The following is an 18,652-nucleotide window of genomic DNA, read 5'->3' as shown; positions in this document are numbered from 1 at the left end:
CAGCTCACCCCAAACCATCTCCATTGGGTTCAGGTCCCGTGACTGTGGAGGCCAGGTCATCTGGCGCAGCACCCCATCACTCTCCTTCATGGTCAAATAGCCCTTACACAGCCTGGAGGTGTGTTTGGGGTCATTGTCCTGTTGAAAAATAAATGATGGTCCAACTAAACGCAAACCGGATGGAATAGCATGCCGCTGCAAGATGCTGTGGTAGCCATGCTGGTTCAGTATGCCTTCAATTTTGAATAAATCCCCAACAGTGTCACCAGCAAAGCACCATCACACCTCCTCCTCCTCCATGCTTCACGGTGGGAACCAGGCATGTAGAGTCCATCCGTTCACCTTTTCTGCGTCGCACAATCTCAAATTTGGACTCCTCAGACCAAAGCACAGATTTCCACTGGTCTAATGTCCATTCCTTGTGTTCTTTAGCCCAAACAAGTCTCTTCTGCTTGTTGCCTGTCCTTAGCAGTGTTTTTCTAGCAGATATTCTACCATGAAGGCCTGATTCACAAAGTCTCCTCTTAACAGTTGTTCTAGAGATGTGTTTGCTGCTAGAACTCTGTGTGGCATTGACCTGGTCTCTAATCTGAGCTGCTGTTAACCTGCGATTTCTGAGGCTGGTGACTCGGATGAACTTATCCTCCGCAGCAGAGGTGACTCTTGGTCTTCCTTTCCTGGGGCGGTCCGCATGTGAGCCAGTTTCTTTGTAGCGCTTGATGGTTTTTGTGACTGCACTTGGGGACACTTTCAAAGTTTTCCCAATTTTTCAGACCGACTGACCTTCATTTCTTAAAGTAATGATGGCCACTCGTTTTTCTTTACTTAGCTGCTTTTTTCTTGCCATAATACAAATTCTAACAGTCTATTCCGTAGGACTATCAGCTGTGTATCCACCTGACTTCTCCACAACGCAACTGATGGTCCCAACCCCATTTATAAGGCAAGAAATCCCACTTATTAAACCTGACAGGGCACACCTGTGAAGTGAAAACCATTTCAGATGACTACCTCTTGAAGCTCATCAAGAGAATGCCAAGAGTGTGCAAAGCAATAATCAAAGCAAAAGGTGGCTACTTTGAAGAACCTAGAATATGACATATTTTCAGTTGTTTCACACTTTTTTGTTATGCATATAATTCCACATGTGTTAATTCATAGTTTTGATGCCTTCAGTGTGAATCTACCATTTTCATAGTCATGAAAATAAAGAAAACTCTTTGAATGAAAAGGTGTGTCCAAACTTTTGGTCTTTACTGTATATATTATTATTTTTTACAGCATTCACCTGAGGGTACATCTCATGTGACATCTTTATAGAGCAGGTTGTTACGGATGCGGCGATACCGTATTATTTTAATTTTTAAGTTTTACACAGTAAAAGCATTTAACAAAATAAAATCTTCTTTGTGTTGCTATTTTCTGAGAGCCCAATTATTTTTATGACTGTTTAGTACGATTTTGGGATAAATACTCCTTTTTGATCGCTTGGTATTACACTTTTTGTGAGGCAAGGTGACCAGAAAATGGCACTGTTTTTATTATAATTTTTTTTCAGCATTCATCTGACAGGGTGGAGCATGTAATATTTTCATAGAGCCGGTCAATACTGACGCGGCGACACCTAATATGGATACTTTTCTTTTTTCAATAAAAAAAAATAATTTAACTTTGTTTTTGGAAAAGGACATTTTCTTTTTTTTTACTTGAGACTTAAAATTTTTATTTGTCCCACTCTGGGATTTTTAGCCCTGCACCCCAGGTTTCAAAAGTTTTTTGAAGTTCACTATGCTAATTAGTTTCACTACGCTCTGCAGAGTCGCTCTCTAAAATTGGCTCAATCTTAGGCCTCTTGCACACGACCATATGCCCTCCGAGACATGCGGGCCGTATGTCCCGGATCGGCATTGATCGTGCGCATGGGAGTACACAGCATTATAGATTACAATGATGCTGTGCACATCGGGCCGCCTGCGGTGCTATCGTCCCGCACTCATAAGATCATATGAGTGCGGGACAATAGCCCCGTGGGCGGCCCAATGCGCACAGTATCATAGTAATCTATAATGCTGTGTGCGCGATTAATGCCGCTCTGGGACTTATGGCCCACTCACAGACCGTTTGTCTTGGAGGGCATACGGTCGTATGCCAGAGGCTTTAGTCTAGTTAAGGGGTGACTGAGAAAGTGAAGCGACATCTCAAGACAGAAGTGTTAACTTCTTTTACCTCACTAGAAAAGTCTCCAGAAAGAGGTGTGGCTTAAATGTGGCAAATTGCGCAAAACATGTGTAACGTAGCTAGTCTACCACACGGTGTGAGCCACTGTGATAAATTTGGAACGTCTTCTGACTGCCTGGTCTAGTAATAAGCTGTCTGAATCTGCAATTTTAATTTAAACTGCTGTTAAAAAATTTAATTGTTGTTGCGATGAGCACCAAGACCGTATCGATAAATTAGGTTGTGAATCAATGGCTGTAGTTTTGGGTAGGGGCCACAATCTGGAGTAAGGCCGATTTCACATCACCGTTTATTTTTCCATTCTTCTAATCTGTGCAACATGGCTGCTTTCTTCCGAAAACAGTGCTGTACCTGTCTATAGGGCACGTGTATTGCAGCTCAGCTTTACACAGAGCTGGCATGTGTGCCCAGTTTCACGGCTTCTTTTGTATATTGTTGGCACATGCATTGACATGCATTCCTCCCTGTGTCAGTTCCTTATTCCAGTGCCGTTCTTTACATCTTTCTGTTACCTGGTTTTTTTTACATTGCCATTTTTAATGCCTACAGGAAAGTTGTAGATAATTGATGATCCTGAAAGAAGGCCAACGATAATTTATTTCACAGAACTGGCTGATAGGGAAAATGGTATGTCAACTCCAGCACTCAGCCTGAAAATTAGAGACTGCCACGTGAGAGAAAACAGACTTTATTATGCTGCCATTATTCTTGTCCTTCTAGAGATCTGATGTTTTCCACAAGGCAAATGTGGACAGGTACATGACTTGTGTCGCAATCATAATTCCTTTATTCCTGTTAATATTACACATTTTTCACTAATGAGGAAAAAAATTAGAAACCTATATTTTTTTCTTTGACTTCAGTTGTTCTACATCTACCTCATTAATGCTTTCCCTTTACGGGTTGTTACATGGCAGTCGTCCAAGTGCCGACTGGGTGACTACCCTCTTTGGGCTTAGGTTTCAGGGTAATGTGGTCACACAGCTAGTAGGAGCAGCACACCGTTTTCCTCCAGAGTAAGGCCTCTTGCACACGACCGTATGTATTTTCCGGTGTGCAAAAAATACAGATGACGTCCATGTGCATTCCGTATTTTGCACTATGGAACAGCTGGCCCCTAGTAGAACAGTCCTATCCTTGTCTGTAATGCGGACAATAATAGGACATGTTCTATTTTTTTGCGGAACGGAAATACGGACACACGGAAATGGAATGCACACGGAGTACCTTCCGTTTTTTTTACGGACCCATTGAAATGAATGGTTCCGTATGTGGTCCAAAAGAAAAACCAGAACGGACACGGAAAGAAAATACGTTTGTGTGCATGAGCCCTAATGCAGTATACCCTAGTACTATTTCCATTCCCTGTATATATTACCGTTTCCTGATCTCTCCCTGTATATTTTGTAGTACTTCCGCCCTATTTTTCATTCATGAATGATGTAGACATAGATAGTAGGTCTTCCTGCCTCTCCCTGTGTGGCAAGTATTGCAGTGTCCTCTCTTTCAGTAGAAACCAAACAGGATGGCTTGTTGGACTGAAAATAGTAATATTTTAAACATTTAATCAATATGCAAATTAGCTGTTAAGTGCACTGAGGGCGTTCCTGCTGTTCTCGGTGCATACCTCCTTTCTCTGCACAATCTGTCCCTTTAGGCTGTTGATTGACGGGGTCAGGCATTAGGTATGTCATTTTACCTGACCCTGTATTCTTGCACATGATTTAAAATTGGTGCATGTGCAGTACAGCCCCAAGTATCTATTGGGAATAGAATAAGTGCATTGCGCATGCGCTAATGTAGAATCAAAAATAGTGAGAATACAAAGCCAGGCAATATGGACAATCACAATACATTAGTAAGTGGTTTGTATTAACTTTCTACACATGATAAATGCTATTTGCTGAAGGGAGACAACCCTTCAACTTGAGATTTAAATAGTAGGTCATTTTCTGACGACACAGTACCCTTAAAGGGGTTTTAATATTGATGACCTGTAGGATAGGATAAGTCGTCAGTATCTGATCGGTGGGCATTTGACACGCGGTGCCCTAGCCAATCAACTATGTAAAGAGGCTAAAGCCTGCCCACTGCTTGCCGAGCACAGCGTCATACATTGAATAACAGATAGGCCATCACTAATAAAGTCCAGAAAATCCCTTTTTTGGGGCTTTGTGTATACACAGTAGAAGTATAGATCGTCTGTCCTTTCCTCACATTATATCTGTTTAGAATTATTGGTAGGACTTTGACTTCCTTGTTCTTCTGTGAAGTCTATGGCTGCTGGAGACTGAAATCACGGTTATTTCCTAAGTGGCCGCGTTCTCATTTGACAGCTAATTGAATATCCGTACATGAAATAGCGAAACAAATCATCCCTTTAGTCACCGCTGCCCATAACATTCAATTCCTTTAATCTCCACTAAAGACGCGCTACAAAAGAGACGAAGAGCCGTCTTTCTTCTTCACCGATTCAGCATGATCTAATTGTAAAGTGATTTTTAGATATTTTGCTTCCTTTTCTCCAAGGTGATGTATTTGTGGCAGGTGGAAGAACAAAGAGCGGTATTATATGCATTAAAGTGTTTATAGAGAGTGCATGGATTTTTCATCTCCTGCTTTAGTTAGAACATGAACAGGGTTTTTAAAAGATGCTGTCAGCGGTTATGTACAATGCTATCATTATCACACTCCTATTTCATGTTGTATTATGGCAGTATAATATAAGGCAACCAAGTTATTGATGTATCTGTACCGGTCACTTCTGTGTTGCTCCCATTATCTACAGGCTCCTGTTGTGCCCTGTACACATAATACAGGTTTTTTATAGCCAGACACAGATTTATATATTTGTTATTTCTGTGTCTGAACAGACATAAAAATAATTGTCACACTGATTTACCAACCCCTTTAATTAAAGAAGCTAACTCCATAAAGGGATAATACCCCCTGTATGAGTCAGTCAGAGAGCTCCCACTCTGGACTCAAGTCTTTTCAATGGGTGCCTTGTATTACTACAATTCTGATCACTGCTGATGACTGATTGCCACTGGGAGTGACAACAGCCCTTTATAGTGGTTCTGGCTCATGATAGGAGGCCTGAATGGATGACCCCTTTCTATTATACGTACTAATGGGGCAGATGGAAAGAGGATTAAAGGGGTTGTCTCACCTCAGACATTGGGGCATATCGCTAGGATACGCCCCCAATGTCTGATACGTGCGAGTCCCGGCACCTATTCTTACAACGGAGCCGGCAAAGTACTGGAGGGTGTGCACCGTGCATTTGCATCCGCCCTCCATTCATTCCTATGGAAGCGCCAAAAATAGCCAAGCGACGCACTCAATTTGGCTATTTTCACACTCTGTGCCCTCCAGGACTTTGCCAGCTACATTCTAAGTATAAATACGGATCCCAGAGGTGAGACCCTCTCCTATTAGGCATTGGTGGCATGCCCTAGCAATATGAGTTTTCAGCCTTGTATGCAAGGTATGTGCCTGCTTCCTGACCCTTGCAGAGCCCTTTGGTTTGGTTGGATTGCTGGGAAGTAGGTCATGGGGCCTTTCTTCTTCCCCGGGGTCTGTAATGGACTGAATTCTTGTACACTTTTTTTTGTTGGACTTGGTAACGGAAAGCACAGTTTCGAGCATCAATCCGTAAACATCCTATACATTTGTAGTAATGTACTGTATGAAGCCAGGTTTAGTAACAGACTGAGAGGCGTAACACTAACTCTGACTCCAGTAATAAAGTCAAAGCAAAGCAGTTTAGAATCTGTTTCAAGTTCATGGATGAAAACGGAGACAGGTTGGGATTGTATGGTTCTGGGTGTTTATTGAAACTTATTTGCTATGAACAGACAGGGTGGAGGTCAGGATGTAGCCACATCTCGAGTTCTTCTACACCAAACTCCTGAAACCATGTCTTTATGACCTCACTTTGTGCACAGGGACACAGTCAAGATGGAACTGAAAACGTCCTTCGCCAAACTGATGTCACAAAGATGGAATCATAAAATGTCTATGCATGCCATAGCATTGACATTACCCGTCACTGGAACTAAGGTGCCACACCCTGAAATGCAGCCCCATACCTTAATCCTACCTCCTAAGCACTATGTATTTTTGTGTAGAGGTAGAGTTGTTTAGATGTTGCCAACCCCAGATTCGTCCATCAGACTTCTTGTTGATCAAACATGATTCGGGATTCTAGAGTCTACCGACAGCTGATGCTTGCCATTGGTGACTCTTGGTGATCTTTTATGCAGCTACTCAACCATGACAACCATGGAAACTCATTTAAAGAAGCTCCTGATGTCCATTTCTTGTGTAGATGTCACTTGCTGAATCAGTTTGTAACTCTATAGCTAGTGGTGCAACAGAGGATAGTCTACTGGTTGTACATAGTCTATGTGGCCCCAGTTGGCGTGGTTCATGCTTCTTGGTTGAGCTGTTGGTACTCCTAGATGCTTCCACTTGATAATACAGGGACAGGTCTAAGAACTTCATTAACTGAATTGTATAAAAGATTGCATCTGAGCTTTTCTGTACACCCCATACCACCACCAATGTTTGTCTGTGGAGATTACATGGCTGTGTGCTTGATTTAATCCCCGGTGAATGTGGCTGAGATAGCTGAATTTTAAAATGTGGAAACTTGGTGCATGACAATAGTCTCATATCTCCTTAATCCCAGGTGAAAACAAATGTTAGTTGACACCATTTTGTTTTCCTCATCGACACGGTTTTTCTTTTTATTTTGGCAGCTCCAGACAGACAGGGTTGTGACTCGCACATACGTTTCCCTGTGCCTCCGAACACCAAGCACTGGGTTGCTCTTCTGCAGCGTGGAAACTGTACGTTCAAAGAGAAAATCCTGAGAGCGGCATCCCATAATGCTACTGCTGTGGTCATCTATAACAACAATTCAAATGAAGATACCGTGACCATGACCCATCAAGGTAAGGTCCATGTCACTATAACTGAATTCAGCACAACCTGTAATTATACTAATATCTGAGGGGCTGTCTTTTTTTTAATCCCTATATGTAAATTATGATTTGGTAGTACATAAATGTTCAATTATTATGTCATACGATGTGATCTTAAAGGAAAGCTTCCATCAGAAAGGGTTAAATAAGACCTATACAGATAGGTTTTCTGGTGTTGTGAGGGGAATATGTTATCTGCAAGGTAATCCACGTGATAATAGGTGTAGAATTCACAGACAATATGACAGATGACAACTGCCTTAGGCTACTTTCACACTATCGTTTTTGCTGGATCCGGCATTTCCAAGACGGATCCGTTATGAACTCCATTGAACATCAATGGGGAACGGATCGGTTTTCTATTGTGTCAGGGAAAACAGATCCATCCCCATTGACTTGCATTGTGTGCCGCGACGGGTCCGTTTTGTTCCCCATCCCAGGGCGGAAAGCAAACTGCAACATGCTGTGGTTTGCTCTCCGGTATGAGAACAGAATGGAATGCATTTTGGAGCATTATGTTTTGTCCCCATTGACAATGAATGGGGACAAAACCAAGGGCAAGGACAGAAAGTAGGATACATGAACTGGCTTTAAAAAATTACGTCCAGAAAACTATCGAACTTTATATAAAATATTCACATATGGTTTAAATATGTGATAAAAAGAAACATTGTCCCTTTAACTATAATAGTATGCTCTATAGTGTGTACATTAGTATCACATGTAGAACATATATCTGTTTTAGTTGTATGAATATATGAATGTGCCAGTCAATAATGGCCACGTACTGGCAGGTATAATTGGTATTGCGTACTAGCAAATGTTGAAGAAGTTTAAAGTGTATTTACTTCATTAAATAATTAGCACAAAATAGCAATAGTGCCCACATATAGTCAACCATGGTGCCCATAATACCAGCCGTAGAGCTCAAAACCATATAGCTGGAAAGGCCAAAACACACTCGATTGTAAGAGGCAGACCAATTCAGGAGCCAGTTTAATTTTTAAGTGGAACATCAGTAGAAATCAAACAAAAAGCTAGCCCCCAGCCTTCGTGTCTGCATCATGCTAACTTTGGTGCCCACTGCCAAACCCTGGATACCACATTCTTGACGTATAACACATCTTGTGCATTCTGGAGTGCTGATAACTCTCACAAGATACTTCTGTCCAGCAGGACCATTCCTTACTGACTGCAGTTGTGGTAGGTTCACATACACTTTTTGGAGGAAGTTTTGAGGCAGAGTTTCTCGCTGGCTTTTCTGTCAAAGCCAGAGGTGGATTTAAAAGGAATGGGAAATATAAAGGGAGGATTTATACTTCTTCCTGTTGTATCCACTTCTGGCTTTGGCTGGAAAAAAAACTGCATGAAAATCTGCTTCTAAACCTCCTCCAAAAAACTGTGTGGACTGTGCATTGCTGATTTCTTGAAGGAAAGCTCATCCACAGATTTTCTCTTTGGTGTTTTGGGGATCAAGTATCATGCCCCGCTCCATCACCCCCTGCATCGGGCACAACACAGTGTGCAGTGTCCCTTTAGATTTTTGTCTCATTTGGGCTTCAAAAAAATATTCCCAGTGTTAGGCCTCATGCACACGACCGTTGTGTGCACCCGTGGCCGTTGTTCCGTTTTCCGTGATTTTCTGCGGATCTATTGACTTTCAATGGGTCCGTTGAAAACTAGGAAAATGCACCGTTTGTCATCCGCCTCCGTGTATCCTGTCTGTCAAAAAAATATATAATACATAAATCCACGGCACACTCAACCATTAGTTTGCAAAAGAATGTTGTATTTTTATTGTGTCCAACACCAACAGATATTGTATCAGAAAGAACTGAAAAAGCAGGGCCAACGTTTCGGTCCTAACCGGACCTTGGTCACGGCCTGTGGGCAATACAGAGAAATATATATGACATCACTAGGTTGTTGGAGTACAATAGTCGGACATTGAACGGTAATTAAGAAAAGCAAAGAAAAGTAGCAATCCACATAATGAGGAAAATCATAAGTAGTACAGCTGAATGAGTGTTAGTATATTTTATGGTGGGGAAAATGAGCCCCAGGGCGAGGGCAGGTCATGGGATCCAAATCCGCTTAGGGCAATATAGAATATTAACATGGATACTAGAAAATTATTAATGGCACCAGGGTCAAATGCTCCTTTAGATATAGGCAACTATGTATATAATTTGGACCTGGTCACAAAAATAAGGAAATGAAAGGGAAGGAGGATCATGCATGACCAGCTATCAACCATACAGCTCGAGTTGTCCACCACAAAAATATTATGAGTCCATCATAAATGCAAATTCAGCCCTCTAATGCATATCTTATCAGAGGAGCAAAGTAATATATCAAAGAAGTTTGTATACATAAATTCACAATGCAGTCCAAGATCAAAGTAGGAGAAATGATCAAATGTCTTACCTAATGTGCTTCTGGAGCGATGTGTAATCGTTGGTGGTATAGTATGAACTGACGATGTGTTGCTCGTTTATAGTGAGCTGACACGTGAGAAGCGGCGTCTGACGTCATCGCGCAGCGTCATCAGATCGCGTCGCATGTGTGTGGAACGCAGGGCGCATAGATAATGCGTCATCACTAGGCGTCTAGTTTTACCTAAAAGCGCGGATCAGTAGATGGCGCATGCGTGGAAGTGATCAATAGTATCGTCCAAGGAAATACACATAGCTCCAAAACACTGGGCAACAGAGTAAATAGCGGCATATTAATATATAGAATAGCGGCGTATACAACGAAATAAACAATATCATCAGATATAGAAGAACTTTGACAGTGATTTATGTAAAATATAATCAAAATTGGCAAATAGTCGAGTTGTTCATTTTCCATGGTGTAAGTCGTTATATATCTTGTATCTTGAGATGTTATGCTATGTACCATCGTCAAATTAAATTCCGGGTCTCAGTTCTTCTAAATCGCAATAGATGTCTGGATTAGTTACAAATATAAATTAGTACAAGTTAGTACAAAATAAGATAATGTGAAAATGAGGGTAGTATATATATATATATAGAATAGACTTAAGTACAGTTGTTCTTGGATAATAGAACCAATAACATTTATAATATCGGCCACCCTCACTATCGTTATGTAATATCTATCAACCTCCAAAACAAATTAATTAAAGGAATTAAAGGTTTTAGAACAACATTGTAGTAGAAGACAACATATATTTACGTTTATAGGCCTACCTATACCTAAGTGTCAGCGCGTCTGAATGGAGAAACAGGAGATATGTAGTTAAGAAGACAATTATGATCGAGAACTGCATTCAAATATATATATCTCAATACAAGTGTCAAATTAGTCATACCAGATTATTTAATTTAGATTAATAGATCAAACTCCCGATTTAATCCATAAGGTGTAATAGTTTTTAATTCGTAAATCCAGAAGGACTCTCGCTGCCGCAATAACAGTTTGCGGTTGCCACCCCGTCTTGGCATTGGTACGTGATCAATAATCTGGAATTGTAGCTGGCTAACTGTATGCTGTGACTGTAAAAAGTGATGAGGTATGGGAAGTTCAGTTTTTTTACACCTAATGTCAGATTTATGTTTGCTGATGCGGTCACGGATGGATTGGGAGGTTTCGCCAATGTATGCCTGACCACATGGGCATTTAATCATGTAGACTACATAGGATGTTGCACAAGAGTAGTAGCCTTTAATGTTGTATATTTTGCCAGAGTGTGGATGAGAGAATGTGTTGCCTTTTTTCACATTGGTACATTGCGCACAATTTAAACAGGGAAACGTCCCATTTTTCCGAGGAGCCAGAGTAGGCTGTATAAATTTGGGTTTTTGTGGGCCAATGTCCGCATGAACTAAGGAGTCTCTGAGGTTACGTGGGCGCTTGTAACACATTCTCATTGGGTAAGAGAATTCTGAAATTTCTGGATGAAATTTTTTGAGCAATGGCCAGTGTTTACGGATGATCTGATGTATCTTCGGTACTAATGAGTGGTAGGTAGTGATAAACGGTATTCGTGGAACAGGATTTGGTTTGTTGCTTGATCTATCAATGGAGGCGGCCTGTGGAGATATTTGTTTGAGCTCCTTGTCTAAAAGTGATTGCGGATAACCGCGTGTGCGAAACCTTTGAGCCATTTCTTGTAGACGGGTCTCCCTGGTGTGGGATTCACTCACGATTCGTCCGACTCGCATAAATTGGGACTTTGGTAAGGATGTTTTGGTATTTTGAGGATGATTACTGGAAAAGAGAAGGAGGGTGTTTCTATCAGTGGGTTTCTTATATAAGTCCACTGTGAGTTTGCCATCAGTATTGACTATTAGTGTATCAAGAAAATGAACTGAATGTTTACTGATGGTAACCGTGAATCGTAAATCTGCTGTGATGTTATTGAGAAAGTCGAAAAATTGGTCGAACGAATCGCGGGTGCCTTCCCACACCAGGAAGATATCGTCGATGTAACGGCGCCATATTTTGCAATGTTGTTGAAAGGTAGGGTAAGAATATACATGTGTTGACTCGAAGTTTGCCATGAACGCATTTGCGTAAGGGGGGGCTACATTAGCCCCCATTGCTGTACCCTTCCGTTGTATATAATATTCATCGCCAAACATGAAATAGTTCCGTCGTAGCACTAGTTGTAATAAATCAATGCAGAACTTCTGTTGTATAAGAGATAAGGAGGAGGTCTGAAGAATATTGGAAACGGCCTGTACACCCCCATCATGAGGTATGGAGGTGTACAGGCTGCAAACATTGAGTGTTACCAAGAATGTATCATGATGTAAGGGACCCATAGTAGAGATAATGTTTAGAAAATGGCTAGTATCTAGAAGGAATGAGTCCGTTTTTTTGATCAGTGGTGTCAGAATTTTTTCTAAATAAATAGACAGAGGTGAAAGTAGTGAGTTAGTCGAGGCTACGATTGGCCGGCCTGGTGGTTTTTCTAGATTTTTGTGAATTTTGGGGAGTGTATACAATACTGGCATCATCGGGTGATCATTATGTAAGAAATCAAATGTGGCCTTATCAATTATGCCCTGTTGTAAAGCGGAATCTAAACATGAATTAATTTCTTTCTGAATTTTGAAAGTAGGATTGGATGAAATTGGCTCATATGTTGCTGTATCTGAAAGTTGGGTTTGAATTTCTTGGACGTAATATTTGGTGTCCATCACTACTATGGCGCCCCCCTTATCAGCAGGTTTGATTGTAATGTTAGAGTCGTTAGTCAGAGTCGTGAGAGCTGTATGTTCAATATTAGATAAGTTCTTCGATGTTGGATATGTACCCTTTTTCTGGGCTTCTAGTACCTGTCGTATTTCTTTGTCAACGAGGTCAATGTAGGCTTCGACACTATGATCGGATTTAGGGGGCATGAAAGTGCTTCTGGATTTAAGACCTAGGTGTAATACAGACAGATTATCTTGGCTAATAGATTTTTCAGTAGGGGTTGACAATGCAAAAAACGCTTTTAATCGCAATGAGCGATAAAATCTATGTAGATCTTGGGTGAGATCAAACTGATGTAAAGGGGAAATGGGACAGAAGGAGAGACCTTTCGAGAGAACCGATATTTCAGCGGGAGATAGAGTTCTAGAAGAGATATTAATGACTAGGTCACTACCTGGGACCTGGTCTGCATTGACGGTATCTCTGTTTCGGCTAGAATGTCGTCCCCTCCGTATCCTCTTGGCTTTCGGCGGGATCGATTCCCGCGCCGGTTGAAAAAACGCTGTCTGCGGTAATTTGGTCTTTCGCTGCCCGAGGAGGAAGATGCGTAGTCTGCATTGGGATAATGTCCATATGTATTCTGCTCTTGCCATTGCCATCTGTATACACGGTGTAACTGGTAGTCTTCTGTATCACGGATGTATTTGGACCTTTTGGTTTGTTCTATATATTTACGATGCTCTTCCAGAGTTTTTTCAATTTGATTTTTGAGGTCACTGAGCTCCTGAGGGGAAATAGTAGCTGAAAGCTGTGTCTCAATAGCCGCGATTTTATCTTTTGATTCAAGAATAGATTTTTGTAGATAATCTATGCTGAGGACAATAATGTCCATCGAGCATTTATTAAGTATTGTTTCAAATTTTTCGCAGTAATCTTTGTTAGTTGGAAAAAGATTCGGTCTAAGATGAACTCTTAGTCCACGTGGTATCAAGGCATTCTTGTAGTATTCAGCTAGAGTAGCACAGTGGAGCTCAGAGCCAATAAGTTTTTTATGTTCTCTTTCGAGATCCCTAGTTTTGACCTCGCTATGCGAGATATGTAGGAAGTCACTAGAGGCTGTCACTTTAGAGACAATCCCATCAGCTGTAGCGGTATCGTAGGAGAAGGTCGAGGTGGACATAAGGACGGGTGCACAATCCCACAAGGCAATAGGTGTCAAAAAAATATGACCTGTCCTATTTTTTTGACAGACAACGGTTCACGGACCCATTCAAGTCAATGGGTCTGTGAAAAAAACACGGATGCACACAAGATTGGCATCCGTGATCCGTGGCCATAGGTTACTTTCATACAGACGGATCCGAAGATCCGTCTGCATAAAAGCTTTTTCAGAGCTGAGTTTTCACTTCGTGAAAACTCAGATCCGACAGTATATTCTAACACAGAGGCGTTCCCATAGTGATGGGGACGCTTCTAGTTAGAATATACTAGGAACTGTGTATATGACTGCCCCCTGCTGCCTGGCAGCACCCGATCTCTTACAGGGGGCTGTGATCCGTACAATTAACCCCTCAGGGGCTGCCAGGCAGCAGGGGGCAGACCCCCCTCCCTCCCCAGTTTCAATTTCATTGGTGGCCAGTGTGCGCCCCCCCCTCTATTGTATTTATAACATTGGTGGCCAGTGTGCGGTGTAGTAGCGACCGTTCGGAGCCCCAGCGATTTAACTGGGAATCCGATCGGAACTCCGCTGCCACCAATGATCGGGGGGGGGGGGGGGGGGGGGAGAGGCCACACACTGTGCCACCAATGTTATAAATACAATAGAGGGAGGGGGGGGGCCGCACACTGGCCACCAATGTTATAAATACAATAGAGGGAGGGAGGGGGGGCCCGCACACTGGCCACCAATGTTATAAATACAATAGAGGGAGGGAGGGGGGCCGCACACTGTGCCACCAATGTTATAAATACAATAGAAGGGGGCCGGGGGGGGGGGGGACCGCACACTGTGCCACCAATGATATTCAAACTGGGGAGGGAGGGGGTCTGCCCCCTGCTGCCTGGCAGCCCCTGATCTCTTACAGGGGGATATGATACGCACAATTAACCCCTTCAGGTGCGGCACATCTGTAAGAGATCGGGTGCTGCCAGGCAGCAGGGGGCAGTCATTTACACAGTTTGTAGTATATTCTAACTAGAAGCGTTATAATATACTGTCGGATATGAGTTTTCACGATGTAACTCAAATCCGATGGTATATTCTAACATAGAGGCAGTTCCCATGGTGATGGGGACCCTTCAAGTTAAAACATACCATCGGATTGGAGAAAACTCTGATAGGGACTCCTGACTTTACATTGAAAGTCAATGGGGACGGATCCGTTTGCAATTGCACCATATTGTGTCAACGTCAAACGGATCCGTCCCCATTGACTTGCATTGCATGGCCAGGCTCATGTCCATGGATCCTCCAAAAACCAAGGAAGACCCACAGATGAAAAAATGGTCACGGATCATGGACCAACGGAGCCCTGTTTTGCGGACCGTGAAAAAATACTGTCGTGTGCATGATGCCTTAGTATGAGAAAGTAAGACAATTGGCTTGGGGCTGGGTTCCTCGCTGCCCTGCCTTGTGTGTTTCCTTCTTGTGGATAATATTGGCTGCAGGACAACAGCCGTGGAGGTCTGTAATTGCTTCAGAAAGAGTGTCATATTTTCAAATGTGTATTGATGTTCTCCTTGGAAGAAACGGACAATTTACCATCTTATCACTATCTACTTCATCATCTCTGGCAATCTTAACTGCATTCCCTCAGAAGCATTGCTTAGTATCTGGTTAGATAAATGCTGCAGTAGGATCTATCCTCGTCTACCATAACAAGTCTATTAAAGCGGACATGTATGCTGAATATGCTGCACTGTGTAACATCTGCGTGTTACAGACACTCGCCTGTACACCATTTTATGGCTAAAAGAAGCAATAAAAGAATACACTGAACCCGTAGTTGGCTATGTTCATGATGGGGTCACCCCCCCCTACCTTTTGTTGTGAATGACAGGTGTGTCATACCCTAGTGTAGGTCCTGTGGTGGCAAAAGATGACAGATTTTCTCTTTGGTGTTCTTGGAATCTTATGCCCACCCCATCAGACCCCACTCTGGGCATAACCTGTTGTATGCATGTATACATAGCAAGCTGTAAGGGCCCTACACATACCTATAGAGAGGGAAGTTGTTGGGAATGAACATTCATCACTTGTTAGCTGCATATAAATGCAACGATGATTGTGATGTATATTGGGATGAATGATCGTTAATACGATTGTTCGTCCCTATAAAGTTTTCTTGTTTTTTGATGCAGCGACGATTGTGATGTATATGGGAATGAATGATCGTTACTACAATTGTTCGTCCCCATAAAGTTTCCTTGTTTTTTGACTGTACGTTCTTTTTGGTGCCACATGAAAGATTTTATCGAGCGATCGTTGTCACCTTTACACTACCCAGTTATCAGAAACAAACTTTTGTACAAATGGTCATCCCCGGTAATTGCCCCAATCCTTGACCTGTGTAAAAAGGCTCTAAAAAGGACACATATTCTTTATCATCTTTGTCAATTGTTAACAGTTTAGTAAATTGACATATCCACGTATCTGATAGATGTCGACAGTCGCATCATACCAGATGAAATCATGACTAGATACATTTTTGGGCAGTGTGTACCGTTGTTCTTCAGTTTTCTCTGACTTCTGTGTCATTCTATAACTTTATAACTATAGCTACTTTATACTACATTACAATAACTATAATTGTTAGAAACTGTTTGTAACTTGCTCGATTCTGTCCACGTACAAAGTTTCCAAGAAGGAATAGAAGTACATCCAGCAGCTTCTACCGTCAAGACCTTGGGGGATAGGTTAATGATTGAACAAAACTCTATCCAAAGAGCAGGAGCAGAGCAGTTCTGCCAAGCCCCTCCATTCCCTAGGTTCCCAAGAGGTGTTTGCCATCAGGTATCTCCACCTCAGCAGCTACACTGTTTAACCCCTTCCCAGGACTGGGGTGTTTGCTGTATATGGTTTGCTGGTCACATTTGTTTTTGTACTGGTATGTTCCATATATTATAGAAATTATTATTACTGCGAGTCTAGAATTATGACACTTGTTCTATCTCAATGACCTAGTCCAGGATTAGTCCTTATGCACATCACCGTATTTTGCATCCGCGTCCAATCCGTGTTTTTTGTGGATTGCACAGGACAGTGGACAGTACATGGGTGTCACCTGTGTGCTCTCTGCATCGGTATGCTTGAGGCTTTATATAGATAGATATAAACAGTGCATTGCTCTCCACATACCATAGCTGGGCACAAGGATTGCAGGACGGACATTTAGCTCCCATAGAGACTGTTCGTTCTTCTCTCTATGTCACTGTACATGTATGACCACTTTGAACCATTGTAACAGCCAATATGGACTGAAATGTGTATGGCTGTGTCTGTGGAACAGTCGTTCACCAGACAATTATTCATTCAGCATTCTCTCATATCTCAGCCTACTAATCTAAAGTGTGTGGTCACCTCTAATGCTGTGTGTACACCAGATCCTGCACTGTACCCCCTGGTGTGGCACCCACCCGTGCTTAGGAACCCTAGTAGTGGCACTGAGGGATCTCAAAAGAAGCTATGTTGGTAGTAAAGCCTGGTGCGTAAATGCAAGACACTGCTGGGTGGTAGCCGCCATTTGGGCTTGACCGTATGGACTGTAGGGTTCTCAGGTTTTTCTTTTGGCATGGTTTTGTTTTTATTGTGTATATATGGAGGGCACACATAATATCTGGAGCAATGTGGACTGAACAATAAATATTTATTAATATATATATATAAAACCTATTTATACATAGATAAAAAGTCAGTAATCCATACCATAACGGATAAATATTAAAACCAGAGTCATATATCTGCAGAATAAACATGATACTTCAATAGTTGGTCAATGTCAAATAATTGCACTTGGTTATAGGTGAACAGATCGTTCATATAAAGCACCGTATCCACACCTCTTCAAGATCTCAAATGAAAGCACCTGTTTTCCTCACAATTTTAACAGCACTCCGTGGTTCACTTTTCACACCCAAACTTGTTATAATGCGGACACACACACAGATATTTTTTGTGTACATTACTGGTCCGGTGGGTGTTGTGGCTGCACAATTGGAGTTTCACTGCGGGACTGAGAAGTCGGCGTTGGATCTTTCAGCGTGGAGTCACGTTCTACTCTCAATACGTGGCGTCCCACGTGTGTTAAAGTGAATCACGTGACTCAGTCCATCAGCTGTGTGATGATACTAGTACTAGTAGTCTCTGAAAAAGCTGGTGCCGGAACAGAAGAAAGCGGCCAAAAAAGTAACTTGTAAACGATGAATCCTTATTGTATAGCTTTGATAAAATGGCTCCTTGTTGGTCCTTGCTGTGTACCAAACGCGTTTTGGAACAACACTGTTCCTTCTTCAGTGGTCAACAGCAAATGACTGATATGGAGGTCTTTTTATAGGGTAAATGAATTAAATTATTTGACATTCACCAACTTTTGAAGTATCATATTTATTCTGCAGATATATGACTGGTTTTAATATTTATCCCCTATGGTATGGATTGCTGACTTTTTATCTATGTATAAATAGGTTATATATATATATATATATATATATATATATATATATATATTTATTGTTCAGTCCACATTACCCCAGATATTTTGTGTGCCCTCTATCTATTCACAACAATTTATTCTTCTTGCTACAACCTGGGGTGGGTCACTGTGGAGTGAGCACCTATATATATATATATCCACTCACCAAGTGTAGCCACTACTTCTTTTACTATATGGTTTTGGTTGTTTTTTGTTTTTGCATTTCAGCACTAGAACATTCTGTATCCAGCATAGGCCACTGCCACACAAAATGTCCTTGCTGCCCCACTGTGTATATTGCGTACAGTTTCAAGGGTCTTTTCAGCCACCTTCATTCTAGTTTTGTGTGGTAAAGGGGAATGAATAACCATGCGCTAGATCGACCTCTGTTAAAATGTTTCCTGTTTTGCCGTCTTCCTCCCACTTTCTTCTAGGCGTCTCCAGTGTAAACAAGGTGTTCTTTTTATAGTTCTCAGTTATATAAGGAATGGTGCTGAAGGATGCCGGGCCACGTGACCACATCCTCCTTGGTTTCCAGGTGATAGTGGTGTCTAGTATCACTGC

The 18,652-nt window shown here is 41.9% G+C and overlaps 1 protein-coding gene across 5 annotated transcripts in view; it reads left to right on the top strand.

Moving 5' to 3' along the window:
• The window catches only part of RNF130 (ring finger protein 130), a 247,138-nt gene that overhangs the window by 64,808 nt on the left and 163,678 nt on the right, over positions 1-18,652 (top strand). For all 5 annotated transcript variants that reach the window (XM_044281117.1, XM_044281116.1, XM_044281118.1 and 2 more), the window contains exon 2: positions 7,005-7,199. In XM_044281117.1, coding sequence (XP_044137052.1) covers positions 7,005-7,199 — 195 coding nt within the window. The remainder of the gene's footprint in view (positions 1-7,004; positions 7,200-18,652) is intronic.

Source organism: Bufo gargarizans, chromosome 2 (assembly GCF_014858855.1).
Source record: "Bufo gargarizans isolate SCDJY-AF-19 chromosome 2, ASM1485885v1, whole genome shotgun sequence".
Lineage (NCBI taxonomy): Eukaryota > Metazoa > Chordata > Amphibia > Anura > Bufonidae > Bufo > Bufo gargarizans.
Note: the sequence above shows the minus strand (reverse complement) of the source record. Positions and strands in the feature narration are given on the sequence as shown.